The sequence below is a fragment of the Heloderma suspectum genome, chromosome 4 (assembly GCF_057233095.1).
Source record: "Heloderma suspectum isolate Gila_16-S chromosome 4, 16-S_ref, whole genome shotgun sequence".
Lineage (NCBI taxonomy): Eukaryota > Metazoa > Chordata > Lepidosauria > Squamata > Helodermatidae > Heloderma > Heloderma suspectum.
Genome location: NC_139461.1, coordinates 205,087,797 through 205,102,581, shown reverse-complemented (window position 1 = coordinate 205,102,581; position 14,785 = coordinate 205,087,797). Strand labels below are relative to the sequence as shown.

At 43.6% G+C, this 14,785-nt stretch overlaps 1 protein-coding gene across 1 annotated transcript in view; it reads left to right on the top strand.

Annotated features, from left to right (window-relative positions):
- Positions 1 to 2,317: 2,317 nt before the first annotated feature.
- Positions 2,318 to 14,785, top strand: part of SAMD13 (sterile alpha motif domain containing 13) — a 43,040-nt gene continuing 30,572 nt past the window's right edge. The window contains exon 1 of the mRNA XM_084852110.1: positions 2,318 to 2,374. Within this exon, the coding sequence (XP_084708236.1) occupies positions 2,353 to 2,374 (22 nt within the window). The 5' untranslated portion in view covers positions 2,318 to 2,352. The remainder of the gene's footprint in view (positions 2,375 to 14,785) is intronic.

The following is a 14,785-nucleotide window of genomic DNA, read 5'->3' as shown; positions in this document are numbered from 1 at the left end:
ATGTGGTTTTCTCCCTGCACATGACACGTGAAGCCACCATGGTTAGCAGAAATTCCCTAACCATCATGGCTTCGTGTTACACGTGAACAGGACCTCTGGGAAGCTTTTATAATCTTTTGGTGGCTCTCAGTCAGTAATTGTTACAAAGGATATTGTTTTGTTGCATCTGTATTTTGTTTTAAATATTTTAATGTCTGTTGTACACTGCCCTGAAATGCATTGGAAGAAGGGCAGTTCAGAAATATTTTAAATAACTAATATGGAATTTACTGCAAAATGACAAAAGCTTATATAGCTTTTTTTTTCCGAAGGGTCAAGCAAATTAACAGAGGCTAGGTCTATCAATGGCTTTTTAAGAGGTGATAGCTAAGACCCTATTGGATTCATGGACAGTACATCCCCAAATAACATGCTGGAGACACACAGTGAATGAGGCCTGTTGCATTCAGACCTTGCTTGAAGGCTTCTCAGAGGCAATTGACTGGCTACTATTGGAAATAGGATGCTAGATGGATGACTCCTAGTGCTATAAAAGATAAGGCTTTTATCCTGCAATTGCCCTGCCTCAAACATGGAATTTTACAGGGAGGTCCAGACATCATCGTCTTCCATGGGTGCTTCCAGATGGAGGGCTAAGCGCTACAAATCAAAAGGTGCTATGCACCTATTCAGTCTTTTCCTCCTCAACAGATTTTTTTCTGGTAATAAAAAAGATGGAAGAAGCAAAGGGAAATCAGGAAGGTTACACGTTGAAGATAATGAGTGCTTCTAGACAGAGGGCTCCTAGCACTACCAGTTAGAATACATTATGCAGCTGTTCTGTCTTTTTCTCCTTAACAGATTTTCTGCATTAAGGAAAAAGATGGAAGCAGCAGCAAGAAATCATGGGAGGGTCACAAGTAGATGATGTCATCATCTGGACACCACCCCACCAGCCCACCGTAAACTTCCTCGCAGGGTGATGGCACCATAAAAGACTCATCTGGAAGCACCCCATTTGTAACCATCCCATGTTTCCCCACTGTTTCTTCCGTCTTTTTTCTAACTGCGGAAAAAATGTTAAGGAGGAAAAGACGGAATCGTTGCACAACGTGTTTCAGTTGGTAGCACTAGCCCTCCATCTGGAAGAACCAATGGAAGATGACAATGTCTGGACAAGACCCCCCACCCCACCCCAAAATTCCATCCATGAGGCAGGGGCAATAAAAGCTCGCCTTGATGGACCCTTGGTTTGATCCAGCAGGACTCTCCTTATGTTCTTATGACCTCTCTAGGACATTTTAGGAAGAGCAGCTCTGATTTGGGCATGGGAATAGCAGCCTACCTGGTTTCAGTGAGGGCCATTTCTCCAGTTGAGTTCTGAACAACAAAGCTCTGTGACTGAGCATCAATAAAGCTGAAACTGCCTGAAACCTGTGGAACCAGGTAAGGAGCAAATATATACTACATTAGGAGACTGGACAGATAAGGAGGAGAAAACTTGTTCAGGTTGGATTGTTTTGTGATTACTTCTCCTCTGAGGTAGGTCCTTGGATATACCTTCTCTCACGAGTAAATCCATGGTTCCGTAGCTCCGTTATTTTTTTAAAAAAATTAAAACAGAGAGCTTTGGCTTGTTTTAAAAGAGAACTTTGGCTAATGGGCAGTATAGAAATGTAATAAAAGAGTTGAGCAATAGTCCTATTATATTCTCAGCTCACCACCACACCAGCACTGCAAAAAGAAAACAAAAACTTTTGGGAATAATTAGAATATTTTGCCTTTCACTTAAGTATGGATAAAAAAAATACCTTTCAGGATTAAAGCCATCCTTTCAGCCATAAGCAGCCTGCCAATTTTAAGGGTAGGAAGGGTTAAGTTAAATGTTCGAGAGAAATGTTTTAAGTTTCTCACAGAAGCGCTCCACCCTAACCTCGTTTTCATTCCCCCACTCCCACCTTTTATTTCAGCGTTTGGCACTCTCCTAAACGTGTGGTTTTCAAATGTTGTGGCATCACATGGCAGGCATAGAGGGATCTGCTGACTTTTTACCATCCCGATCCTTGACACGTTTATTTGGCAGCTGCTCCCATTGGATTTCAATGGGGCTTACCTGGAAGGAAGTGTGTTTTAGGACTGCAGCCCCAAGCGGCCAGAAATCCAGCTTAAGGGACTCTCTGCCCTCAAACACAAGAATCTTCACGGAGGGTCTATAAATAAGATTCCTGCCTCTTCTGGAGTTTGGGACTACGTTTCCCAGCATGCCTTCCTCCATGACAGCTTCTTTCTGATTGGTTACACCGCGTTCTAGTTGGAACTCTGCATGTGGCTGCTGCTGTGCTGGGAAGGAAGGCAGTCTTTTGCTGGCTATATATGTATGTATATATGAAAAAAGGTAAGTGAGCTCTGCTATGTGCTCCATTTGAAATGGGATGTTTTCCTTCCTTGTAATGATTTCCCCCCCAGTTCTTTGTTCCTGACCTAGTTAATGGTGAGCGCTTCCCTAAAGCAGCTGCCTTCCAAAGGCATGTTTTATATTGGAGTGTGTTTAGGGAAATTTAGCCAACCCAAAACTGGAAAAGCAAGACTTAGTGATGCACTAAGGATGATCCCAAATGGATAAAGAAATATGTTAAGGGAGGATTACTGCACACTCGAGAGCTGTGAAAAACAACACACAACTAGTGATTTCTTCTCCATTTATTTAAACACTAGCTATTTCTGTTCCTTCTTAGGCAGAAGCTTTAATTTAGTCAAGCAGAAAAGTGGAACCTTGATGTGTGAGATATATATTTTCTTTATACTCCTTTATTAGATGGTTCCTTTAAGGCATCTGTGATCCCTTCCAAAGTCATTGCAGAGAGGGAGAGAGAGAGATGTGTTAATGCTTCGTTTGTTTATTTCAAATCTCTTGAATTCGGGTTGAAATGCTGCATTTTTTTAAGTTTGTCTCGAATGGTGTGTGGGAAGTTTTTCTCATCATAACATGATTCTGACACTTTGAAGGACGTTAAAAGCCTTGTAGCTCCTTGATTTAAAAGCTGTTTAGGGATATAGGATGGCACGTTAGGTGTGTGATCAGTGCTAAACAGGTTTAGTTCAATCTGGTTTTTTTAAATAACAATAATCATTGCTTGATTTCACTTCCAACTTTCACAACATTTCCAAGAATGAACTAGCGAAGGAAAGCTTTTGGGCTCTAAAAATAGCCACCCGGCCACAAAAAAATACTATCAAAATATCCCACCCTTCCTACTCATCGGTCTTTTTCAAAAGTATAAATAGACTATATTGAGGTGAACGGTATAGAACAAGGAAATTGGCACTAAATTTTTCCTGTGCCTCTGTGTATTCCTTTTACTGCTTTAGGCAGGTTTTTGTTTTGTTTTTTTTAAATTTAAGGCACTGAGGCACTTTATTGGAAATGCTTGGTGGGGTAATTTAGCAGCCTCAGGATGAGAAGAATGAGCTGAGTTTCTCTTCATATTCCAGTGCAGAAGCCAGCAGATGCAGTAAACCTGTGAGACCCTATTTTAAATTCCGGGTCCTTCCCGGAAGGTGTGGGATGCGGGTGGGGGGACAGTGTTGTATGAGCTGCCAGCTGTATCTGCACAGCCATGATCTCTTGCAGGTAGGATTTGGTTTGACTCAAGAGCCCAGAACTACCTGGACATATTATGTATTATTTACATTTATACACTGCTGTATTTGCCAGAAAGCCATCAATTTAAAACAATAACATCTTAACATTAAAAAAACAAGAGCTTTAAAAACATTAAGGGCACAATCCAATGGGGATAGTTGGCCGCCTCTAAACTCGGAGGTGACCTACTATCCAATGCAGGGCAGGCAGAGCGCAGAGGGGATCTTCTCCTCCGCACTCCAGCTGCACTGCATTAGTGACTTGACAGATGATTTCGGCTGTCTAGCCAGGGTGGGTCGGAGGGGGGGGGGGGCAAAGATGGATGGTGCATAGGAAGCATTGTAACAATGCTTCTGCTGTCCTCTCTCCGTCCCCCTTTCCCCCGCTCTGTGCTGCTCCTAAGAGCACAGAGTCAGGGACAAACCTTGCCTCTTATGAGGTGCGGGGGCGGGGAGGTGGTTTCCTGGGAACTGACCTCAGAACGCTGGCTCTGAGGTCGGTTCCCATAAACCGAAAAATCCTATGGCTGTCTAGCCATAGGATTGCGCCCTCAAACAACTACATAATTTAAAAGGTTAAACTAAAAAGATATGTCTTCACACCTTTTCTAAAAGCGGGGCCAGTTGTGGTTCTTGATGGAGCTTATTCCACAGTTTGGGATCAGTATAGGAGAAAGCCCTTTCACCCATGCCCGTCTTGACAACAGAACCCTGTTTTCAGTGCCAGGCCTCAGCGTTGGATGGCAATAAAGAAGAGCCAACATGTGCAGAGTGCCTTTCCTTCACCACTGTGTAGCCAAAACCAGACCACCAACCCATCTGAAAGTAGGGAAAAGAGTTTCCGGAGCAGATTGGCTAGCAGTCACGACTTCGTTGCCATCCATGGTTTTCGCCCAGAAAATGCGGAGTTCCAAGGAGTCATTTTGCTGCGATGTTTATCGTTTGCTACTGGTTTTCCCACGCTTGTAAGCCGTCTGACCCTTCCCCAAACCGACTTCGCATTTTGCAGTAGGAGTGCGTAGTGCCTGTGTCACTCTGTGACGCTCCTTTACTCCCCCCCGTCCCTTTGCAGCTGCGCAGTTACAGAGGCACAGAGGGACGTTTTCATCTATTTAATCCCATTTCCACACATTTTTGCAGTTTCGTATCTTTGCAACGTTTGCTTTTGGACTCAGTACCCAAGGGCCGGGGGGGGGAGGTCTTGGGGGAGGACCAACATCACTCTGGCCACCATTTCAAAGTGACGGCTAGGCACATAGCACTCACACTTTTGAGTGCGAACCATCGCAAGAGTCTCAGGCTAGGGAACTGACAAACAGGTGGTGTGGAAATGAATGCGCACAAAACACCCACTTTTTACCTAAAAAGGGACGAAAAGACACAGCAGAGCCCCTCAAATACAAAACAGCCACTGAAGTCTCGCACCCCCACACTCATGGGACTGCACAGCTGCGCATTTCAGTATAATAGCAAAAAAAAAAAAGGCACGGCAAGTTTGTTAGGGAAGCGTGCAGTACATTGCGAGTGTATTGCAAGGCTTGCTGATTTGAGGCTGCATTTGCTGCACAGGTGCGACGGGGGGGGGTCAAAGCGGTGCCATATAAATGGGGCCTTGGACATGCACTGGGTGTCATTTCAGTGTACATTTATTTTGTTGTTGTTCAGTCGTTCAGTCGTGTCTGACTCTTTGTGACCCCATGACATACAAACATCTTAAGCGCTTTTAGCAAGCATCCTGTCGATTGCAGGAAACTGTATTTAGGATAACAACTTTAAAACCATCAGTTGTGCACACATACAATTTCCTGTAGGCTTTTCTTCTTATCATTCCCTCTATTTCTGATGTTCAGGCTGTGAGTGCTGTTGCTTATGTAGCCAAATGGCACCACCCACACACAAGGAGGTGGTTTCAGCAAGCTTGGGGGAACCCCAGGGTTTGTAAAAGAGCAAAAAACTAGGGGGGAAAAAACATTGAGCGGAGAGGAGACACACACCCCCCCAACAGCCCAATGAGTACAGGGTGTACTCATGGCCATGGATTGCTGTGGGGGGGGGGGGAACCAGATGGGAGGGAGAATACAATGCAAGAGGGTATGGCTGACTGACTGGAAAACTGAACAGGAGTGCTTCACTTGCAACATTTTGTTGCAGCCAGATCCCATTTGTGGGCATCTCTTGTTCATCTGTGCTTAAGATACAAGCAAAATGAATTTCTGAGACAAGAATGTATTTGATATTTTCTCCTATTTCTTCAGTACATATCCAGAGAAGTATGGGTTTACTGTCTCCAGTTTTCTAAATCCACAGTCCTTCCCATTCCCCAACCTTTTAGTTTAAACCCTCTCTACAGTATAAAACTTGGTTAGCAGGCGTCCTAAACATAGAATCTTCCAGCTTTCTGCACTACCTTCACACAGTAAAAATTGGCCCTGGGCTTTACCCTGAAGGACAGAAGGCAACTGTTGGTTCGTTCAATGAGAAGCAGGGAGAAAATTATTGGAACAGACAGGAAGATTTGTGGGACTGCAGACAGAACTTTTAAAGCTTTGGAGCCGCCACTAAGAAAGCCCTGCTTTCCATTATACATATCATCCTGAAGAGGCTGCTTGCATTTAAAACACAGTAACCTTTAAATAAGTAACTGTGGGTGCTTCCAGACAAGGGGTAAAATCCAACATAAGTCCTACTTAGAGCACTACCTACTGAAATGAATGGGACATAAGTTAGTCATGGTTAATGTAAGTCCCATTCATTTCAATGGGCCTACTCTAAGTAGAACTTAGGTTGGATTTTACCCAAGGCTTTTATTCTGAAATCTACTTGCCTCATTCATGGTGTTGTCTTCAACTTGGAACCTTCCTTTGTTTTTCCACTTCTGCTTCTGTCATTTTTCTTACCAGAAAAAAATCAGTAGAGCCAAAGATGGAATAGCTGCCCAATGCCTTTTGACTAGTAGCACTAGGGGAACCCTATCTGTTTAAATAAGTGACATTTAAACAAGCAGATATCAGTAACTCTAAAGTATATTACAAATTACCTAAAAATGCCACTAAAGAATATAATAGCCTTTTCTTTCCATAGGCCACTATTACTTAAATTTGAGTAAATAAAACGATAGGGTTGGCTAGGTTTCCTGTTAGTTTGGCACCTGGTGTCCAGTAATTTGTTAATTCAACACATTTGTGCCTACATAGAGCTGGAACACATTTGTGCCTACATAGAGCTGGACTGAGTCTTGTTTGGAGGCATGCACCTCCTGTAAATACTAAACACACATCCTGACAAGCAGCAGTGCGGTGGGTCAGTAGGAAAGAACACTCCATAAAAATTGGAGGGAAACTTTACCACCCACCATCATTTGATCTAGTTGTTTATGAATGCTCATGTTACAGAATGTGACCTGGGTGGGTCAGCTCTTCTCACCCCCACCCCAATTTCTTCTTGGCTCAGGTCTCATTCTTGTTATGGGATTTTGGAGTGTAATGAATTAATAGAGAAAAACACTTGATGTTAAACCAGATGAGAAATGTGTATACAGCCATGGCTAATAGCCCTTAGGGATACCTGGACGTGAATAGATTTGAAATCTTTTGGCAGACAGAGAAATCTGTACCAACAGACAATTAGCCTGTACCTCTACCATCCACTGTATGAACTAAATTTCCTCTTTTCTTTTTAATCTCTTCAAGTCATGGCTGAATAGGTGGGAGTACTAATGGAATTCTGCATTGTATTCATGAGGGGAAAATAATCATTTGGTTTTATTTAACCTTCACAGAAGCAAACATTGGTGATATAGCTAAAAGAAAACCCTCTCCAACAAAGCTGGCTTGGGATTTGGAGTGATGAAATTAAACTTCTCTCCTGAGTTGCATAAACATATGAAAATCCTAGATGTCTGGGGCTTTATGTCCTGTTGAAAATACAGAAGGAGAAATATTACTGAAATCTAGAAGAACGGTGTCTTTGTTTCTGCAGGGTTGTAAACATAAGGTTTGCCACATTTTTTACTTGCGTGCTGCTGAGTCTGTAACAGCAGCCAAACAGTCAGAAATGTAGGCGGTGAAGCATTTCCAACAGTTTTCTACATGCCAGGAAAAGCTTCACTGGCTACATTTCTGGGTCAGGCTCATGTTACACATACAAGCGCAGCACCTGTAAAGTAATCTAAAACATTTTGTACAAGAATGATTAACATATATAAGTTTGGACAGCCATTAGGCTTGCAGTGCATAGAATCATCTACTCCAAACTACCCCCTGGTCAATGCATGAAATCCATACCTAGAGCATTACTATTAAGACATTTCACCTCATCTACTCCACTGTAACTTAAGCCCGTTAGATCTAGTCCTGCTGTATGAGGCAGCAGGGAACAAATCTTTGTCGTCTTCTATGTGACAGGTATTTGAAGAGTGTTATGATGTGTGTGTCCGCCTGCCCCCTCAGTCTTCTTGTCTCCATTCTAAATATGCATAGTTCCTTCAGTCTTTCCTCATACAACTTGTTTTCTATATCAGTGACCATCTTTACTGCCCTTCTCTGAAGCCATTCCAATTTGTCTACAAATTTCACACTTTGGTTCATGTTCATTACAGCAGGCAGTGGAGGGATGAAATGGCAGGCTGAAAGGCGGTGAAGGGACAGGAAACCCAGGGACAAGAGCCCTGTTCAGGCATTGGGCTTAAAGGGAGGTAGAGAGTTGGGGCTGTGCATGCTGGCCCCACCGCCTTCGGTTCAGAACTTGCCGTGTTGAATTAGCAGGGCCCGAAAGGAAGCTCTGCTTGCATTCACTTGAACACAAGTAGAACTCTCCATGTGATTGCAGAACCTGTCTTGTCAGGGTTCCTGATCTCTCAGAAAGTTCTACTTGTGTTCAAGCGAACACAAGTACAGCTCCCGTTCAGGCCTTTCCAGTTCAACACGGCAAGGCCTGAAATGAATGTGGTGGGGTAAGTGCACCTGAAGATGTAAGGGCCAGGGCCAGCTTGCAGGCCCCAACTCACTACCCCCTTTAAGCCCTCACACATTCAGGCAAATGCCTGAACAGGACTAAGTCTGAGGAATATAGAATAAGCAAGCCTGATGGAAGGGGTGGTGGAAAATGATGTTTGAGGAAAAGAGCACAGGAGGCAGGGATGTAGATATTATGAGGCTAATTAGAGAAGGGGCTCTGAACAAATTCCTCACTGTTTAAGACAGGAGTGCAGAGCCTCTTTCACCTGAGGGCTGAATTCTATTTCAGAGAACCTCTCGGGGGCTGCATTTCAGTGGTGGGTGGGACTGAAGGCAAAAGGATCAGGGCAAAAATACCAGCTTATTTTAGCTGAAAGCTCTTATTGCTAGTAACTAAGTGTTAGAGAGGCATTTCAGCCTTTCAGAATAGGAAAAAAAAAACTTCATAAAGCCAGGACACCACCAAACTATCAGTAGTTGGGGGAAAGAGAGTGGGGCCAGGGGAAGGAATGGGGCCTTTTTGAGGACCCCTGGAGGGCCTGTTCTGCACCCCTGGCCTGTTCTGCACCCCTGATCTAAGATGAGGAGGGGTTGGGTGTTACAGGAGGAAGGAGAGAGAATGCTAAGGTGGCTGGTCAAGAGACTGGGTGACAAAGGAAGCATTGTCAGGAAGGTGGGGCAAAGGAGGCATTGGTCAGAAAAGCAAAGGCCTGAGGAAAGACAAGGTGGTGGAGACAGAGAGTTGAGGAAATGAAGAAACAGGGAAGCAGGAATTAGTGCTGGAACAAAACTGTCATGTGCACTGTTGCCAGGCAGGCAGTGCGTAGGCGAGGGATGGAGCCAAAGGAGCGTAGGGCTGCTAGGTCCAGATTCTAGACCCTGACAAGCAGAATTCTGTCACTTGCGGCTTCTGCTATCATTGGAGCATTGGCCAGAGCCACTCTAGGCTTTCTAGTGCAGCTGCGGGATTGCTTTTTTTTTTGCAATTGTCGGGAAGTGCAATTACACGGAGGTTCCACGCAGTCCAGGGGTGATGCCTGGATTGATTCAGTGCAGCCAGGCCAGCCCCCATTGGAGTGACAGAGGGACAGGAGGGCACAGCTAAGGTTTCTGAGAGAGTGAGCAATCGTCAATTGTGACTTGGAGCTCTCCCACCTTTCCTGACCCCCCCCCCCCCGGCCAGGAAAAACTCCCCTTAACCTTCCTTTTACCTGGCAGCCCAGAGTGAAGCAGCTGCTCCTCCCTAACCCACCCCAAGTCACCAGCTCCCTCCTCTTCCTCTCCTGTTGCCCTTCTAGCAAGAAAGCCTGGAGACAAGCATGGCAACCTCCACTGCAAAGCTTGCAAAGTTGTCTTGCTTCTCCGCAGCTGCAAGCAAGCCAGGAAGATCCCCCCTCCTACTACACGCACTTTTCCAGGCCCGCTAAAATAACAGGAAAGCTCGCTTGCTTGCACTGAGTCACAGAAAAGCAGTGCTATGGAGTTACACCCCTGCTGTCGTCGGCCCACCCTTCAGAGCTATGCTCCTGTTGGCTGAATGTAATGGCTCTGCAGTGTAGGTAGGGAGTGCAAGCCAGATCAATAACATTTTGCCAGGCCATACCAGACCGGGTAGTGATTCAATCACAGGCTAGTGTTAATTGTTGTGAACGGCTCAGAGAGCTTCGGCTATTGGGCGGTATAGAAATGTAATAAATAAGTGCATTCATTCATTCTGATCAAAAGCAGCAAAAATGCCACAAATCAGGTCTGAAAAATGGTGAGAGTACAACTTTAAAAACCACTGGTATGCAGTGGGTTGGCAACTGACCTCTCCATAAAAAGTGCCTTGGAGTAGAGGGCAGTATTAACCTGGTGCCAAAAAGATGACAATGTTGGCGCCAGAGGGGCCTTAGTGGGGAGCTCATTCTATAATTGGTGGGCCACCACTGAGAAGGCGCTCTCCCTTGTTGCCCCCTCCAATCCTCAACAGAGGTTGAGGATTCTGTTGTTGTTAAGATTTAGATTTATTAGATGCCTTTCTCAAAAAAGACTCAAGGTATCGTACAACAAAATTAAACGTTCAAAGATTTAAAACAGCTAAAAACAATTATCCTCTAAAGTACCACCACACCATTAAACAACTCAAACCCCAGTGACAACCATAAACAATTCAGCTGATGCATTAAAGAACCCATCATATGCCATCCAATGCCTCGGAATATTAAAGATGTTTTAGAAATGAAAACAACTATTTAAAAATGGGCTCTGTTGATGAAGAGAATCAGGGCATATCATTCCAAAAAAGAACTCCACAGACCTTCCAGCCCAGTTGGAATCTGAGTGGGGTACAAATAGGAAGAAGTAAACTACCACTATCACACCCACAGTCATCTACCACTCCAGTTCCGAGATGGCCTGATTTCATATAAAAACAGAAGAACCTCACTGGCTTGGACCAAAGAACACATGGAGGGCAAGTGGGGCTGCATGTGCTGTCCTTAGGCCTTCACATGTTGGGTAGAAGGTCCTGAAAGGGAAACCTATGTGCACAGCAACCTCCTTCCTCCATGTGTTCTTTGGACACGTAGAAGATAATTTCTGAAGGGGGCTAGAGTTCTCTCAACTGTGCATGGATTTAAACCTTGGCCTTCCCAATCTAACGTGTAACGCTAGCTACTATTTTGTTTGTTTAATTTCTGTCCCACCTTTCTGCCAAAAACATGGCATTTAAGGTGGCTAATGATAAAATCCAGATTAGCAAAATCTTAATTAAAACGTAGCATAAAACAAATAATTTTTAAAATACGCTTAAAAACACAACAATAAAAGAAGCAGCAACAACCACTTCAAACCCCTTTCAGCAAGAGACCAGCTTACATGCCAAAGGCCTGCCTGAATAAAAATGTCTTTGCTGCTGGCAGAATTACAACAGAGAGGAGGCCAACCTAGCCTCCAGGGCTGGCATCAAGGATAGGCATGGTTGGGCACCTGTCAAGAGCCCACAACCCAGCAGGGGCCCACTGACAAGAGCCCCCGGGACTTGCCCTTCCTCTTCATCATTGCAGCCTCTTTGTTCACCTGCCACTTAGTCTGGCCCAGACAATGGAGGTGCTAATGAGCAGCAGTAGATGCCACTGCCTATTTGCTAACTGGCTCTCTGCCTGTCAATCAAGCAAGTTGTAGCAATGGTGAGGAGCAATAGCATCTGACAGTGGCAATGAGAAGACAGACTCACTGAAGGAGGGGGCCCACTCAGGCTTTCTTGCCCAAAGGCCTTCAAAAGCCTGGGGCCAGGACTGTTAGCCTCCCTCAGCAGGGAGTTCCTGAGCCTGGGAGCAGGTAGCCTGGCCCCAAGCTGTCTAGGGCTTTATAGGTCATAACCAGCACTTGGAATTGTAGTTGGAAACAGACTGGTAGCCAATGAAATTCTTGTAACAAGGGAGTCGCATGCTTCCTATAACTGCCCTAGGTCGACCTCTGGCCACAGCATTCTGGACCATCTGAAGTTTTCTGCCAGGTTTCAAAGGCATCCCATGAAGAGTGCGTTACAGTAGTACCATAACACATTGGTTCTCATACACCATGCAGACCATCCTGATGCTTCTTGGAAGCTAACAAACAGGGAGCAGTCGTAACACCTCCCTGCACATTCAGAGGGCATTCTGCCTCTGACAAGGAGGTTCCAATCCATTTCCTAGCTAATAACCATTGATAGGCCTGTTGCCTTTCCTCAGTGAACGTCATTTCTACTAGCACCATGAGGTGGCTTGGAAACAACATCCACTATGGAAAGATGCCAAACAAAGAGGGGGAAAAAACAGTTGCGGAATCTCGAGCTGTGTCTGATTCACATCATTCATAATTAGCCTCTTCCAATTTTACAAAAATCTTCCAATTTTACAAAAAGTGATTCTGTGACAGCTGAAACGTTATATTAAAATCAGCATTTTGCTGGTGCAATGATAATTCGCAACTCTGAATGCTAATCAGGAGCAGCTAATTTTGGAGCATATGCTTAAAGTGGAAGCATTGCCTCTTTTGTGTTTCAGATGAACTTCTTAAAGGAACTAACTGTGTATGCATTCCGTTCTCCTTTAAAGTTTACTCAGATCAGCAATTGTGTAGAAGCTTGCACAGATTTTCTCCTGCCAGAATTTACAACAGTTTAAAAGTGAATTTTTAAAATGTGCCTTTTCTAAAATGTCAGTTTATCAAATCATTGGTTGCACATATGTGGGTTTCTAAAATGGCAAGAGTTCATTCCCAAGGAACTACTGTGACCACATAAGAATTGCTTTGCTGGATTAGCCCAAGGTCAAAGTGTCTAGTCAAGGAATCTTTTAGGGGACATTACAAATGTTTTCTTTCAACAGTGGTAATTATTTATCCTACTGGGGTGAGATGCTTTGCAGAGTCCTTTTCTTGATAAACCTGGGAACTGGGGGGGGGGGGGGTGTCTCAATACAAATACTAATTAGTGTGTGTCCATCAAAGAATCTTGTGTATTCTACTGAGCATCTGAAATGCGCTTCCTCCTTCTCAATGTCTTATCTCTTTCTCACTCAGATCAGGCTGGTCAGAAATGCACATATCAACTTATAACAAGTACTTCCTTAATAAAAAAAAAAAAAGTTATACAGGAACCCCACAGTTGAAGCTGGTCCTAAAGTCCCTTTTTTAATTTACCGAGACTGGTGTTCAGTGACGTGCAAGATCTTATAGCCTGAAATGGCTATAATGGCTTATAGGTAGAAAACATCTTTAGCAAAAATCATTTCAGCAGGAGTGGGAAAACAGCATGCTGTATCTTTAAAAAGTCAGCCATAGCACTGAAGACAGTCCCTGCAGCTTGTATGTGTTCTCCTAGCATCATGTCGGCTATAAGCCAGCCGAATCGTATTTCACTGTGCAAAAAATGTGTACCTCTCTATTGAATTCATCTGCCAGCCTACTTTATGAACAAAGACCCTGATGGTTGTTTGGCTTGTTTTGATAATGTTCCTTTAAAAATGAATGGTTTGTAGATAGATTTTCTCTTTAATTTTTTTAAAAAATTCCTAGAAAAATGTCAGCATACTGCGATGTTGATTGATGAATGATGCTTTTCTAAAATGGTGGATAAGTGTAAAATATTTTCCTAATTAAAATACATTTCCTTTAAGCATGGGAAGGGGGGAAAGAAAATGCAGCTTGCCAATATAGAATAAGTAAGGCTACAATTCTATGCACATTCACTGTCTGGAGAGCAAGTCTCACTGAAATCAGTGGAATTTGCCTGTGAGTAAACATGCATAAGATTGAGCAGCACAGTGTGGATGTTTCACATTGCAATCCTATACATGTTTACTCTGAAGTAAGCCCTGTTGAGTTCAGTGGAGCTGATGTCCAGGTAAGTTACGCTTGCAGACTCACTTGGTCTCTGTGTGTGCAAAAATCTAAAATAAATTCTCTCTCTCTCTCACACACACACACACACACACACACTCATAAGTGTCTTAAACTTAATTTATCCTATCAAGTGGAATAATATATATTATGTGTGTGTGTATTGAGGGGGCACAGGAGTGCAGCTTTAGTTAAGGTGAATTAGAAAAAAAAGGTTCCGCCATTATAAGCCTCACAATTCTACTGCTTATAAAAATGACACCTGTTGAGATAATAACTTGAAACCTGGCATCCATGATCTACCACGTGAGGTTTTCAAATGTGCAAAATTTCAAACCAATCTTATACAAATTGCCAGAGGTACAGCATGTTAAAAAGTGCTGAAAATTGACTCGTTTGTACTTTTAATTCCAGTTTGAATTTCTTTCATGTTTTGGTGAAAACTTCTGATGTACATTTTTCTGGGTTGTCGATGATGTGTGCCTTTCAGTGTTTTAATGAAATTCAGAGCAGCAGTTCAACAGTTATTAAGGTTTTTCTGCCCCATGAAGACCTATGGCAGCAACTGCCAGCAATATTACGTTGGGCATGCTCAATTTCATTCTGAAGCTAGAATGCTGCCAGTACTCCAGTGTTTTCAGGGAGATTCTATTTTTGCAGAGAAAATCTACTGTATTCCACGTGATATGTCTATTCTGTTAGTTATGGAATATGACCTCACAAGGTCAGGCTACACATTACGACACAGATCAGGATCCTAGCATGGTGTGTACAGGGGGACTTTTAACTTTTTGCCTCCCTCCATGTCTCTAAGTTGCCATAAAGGCATCCAGTTGTAATGT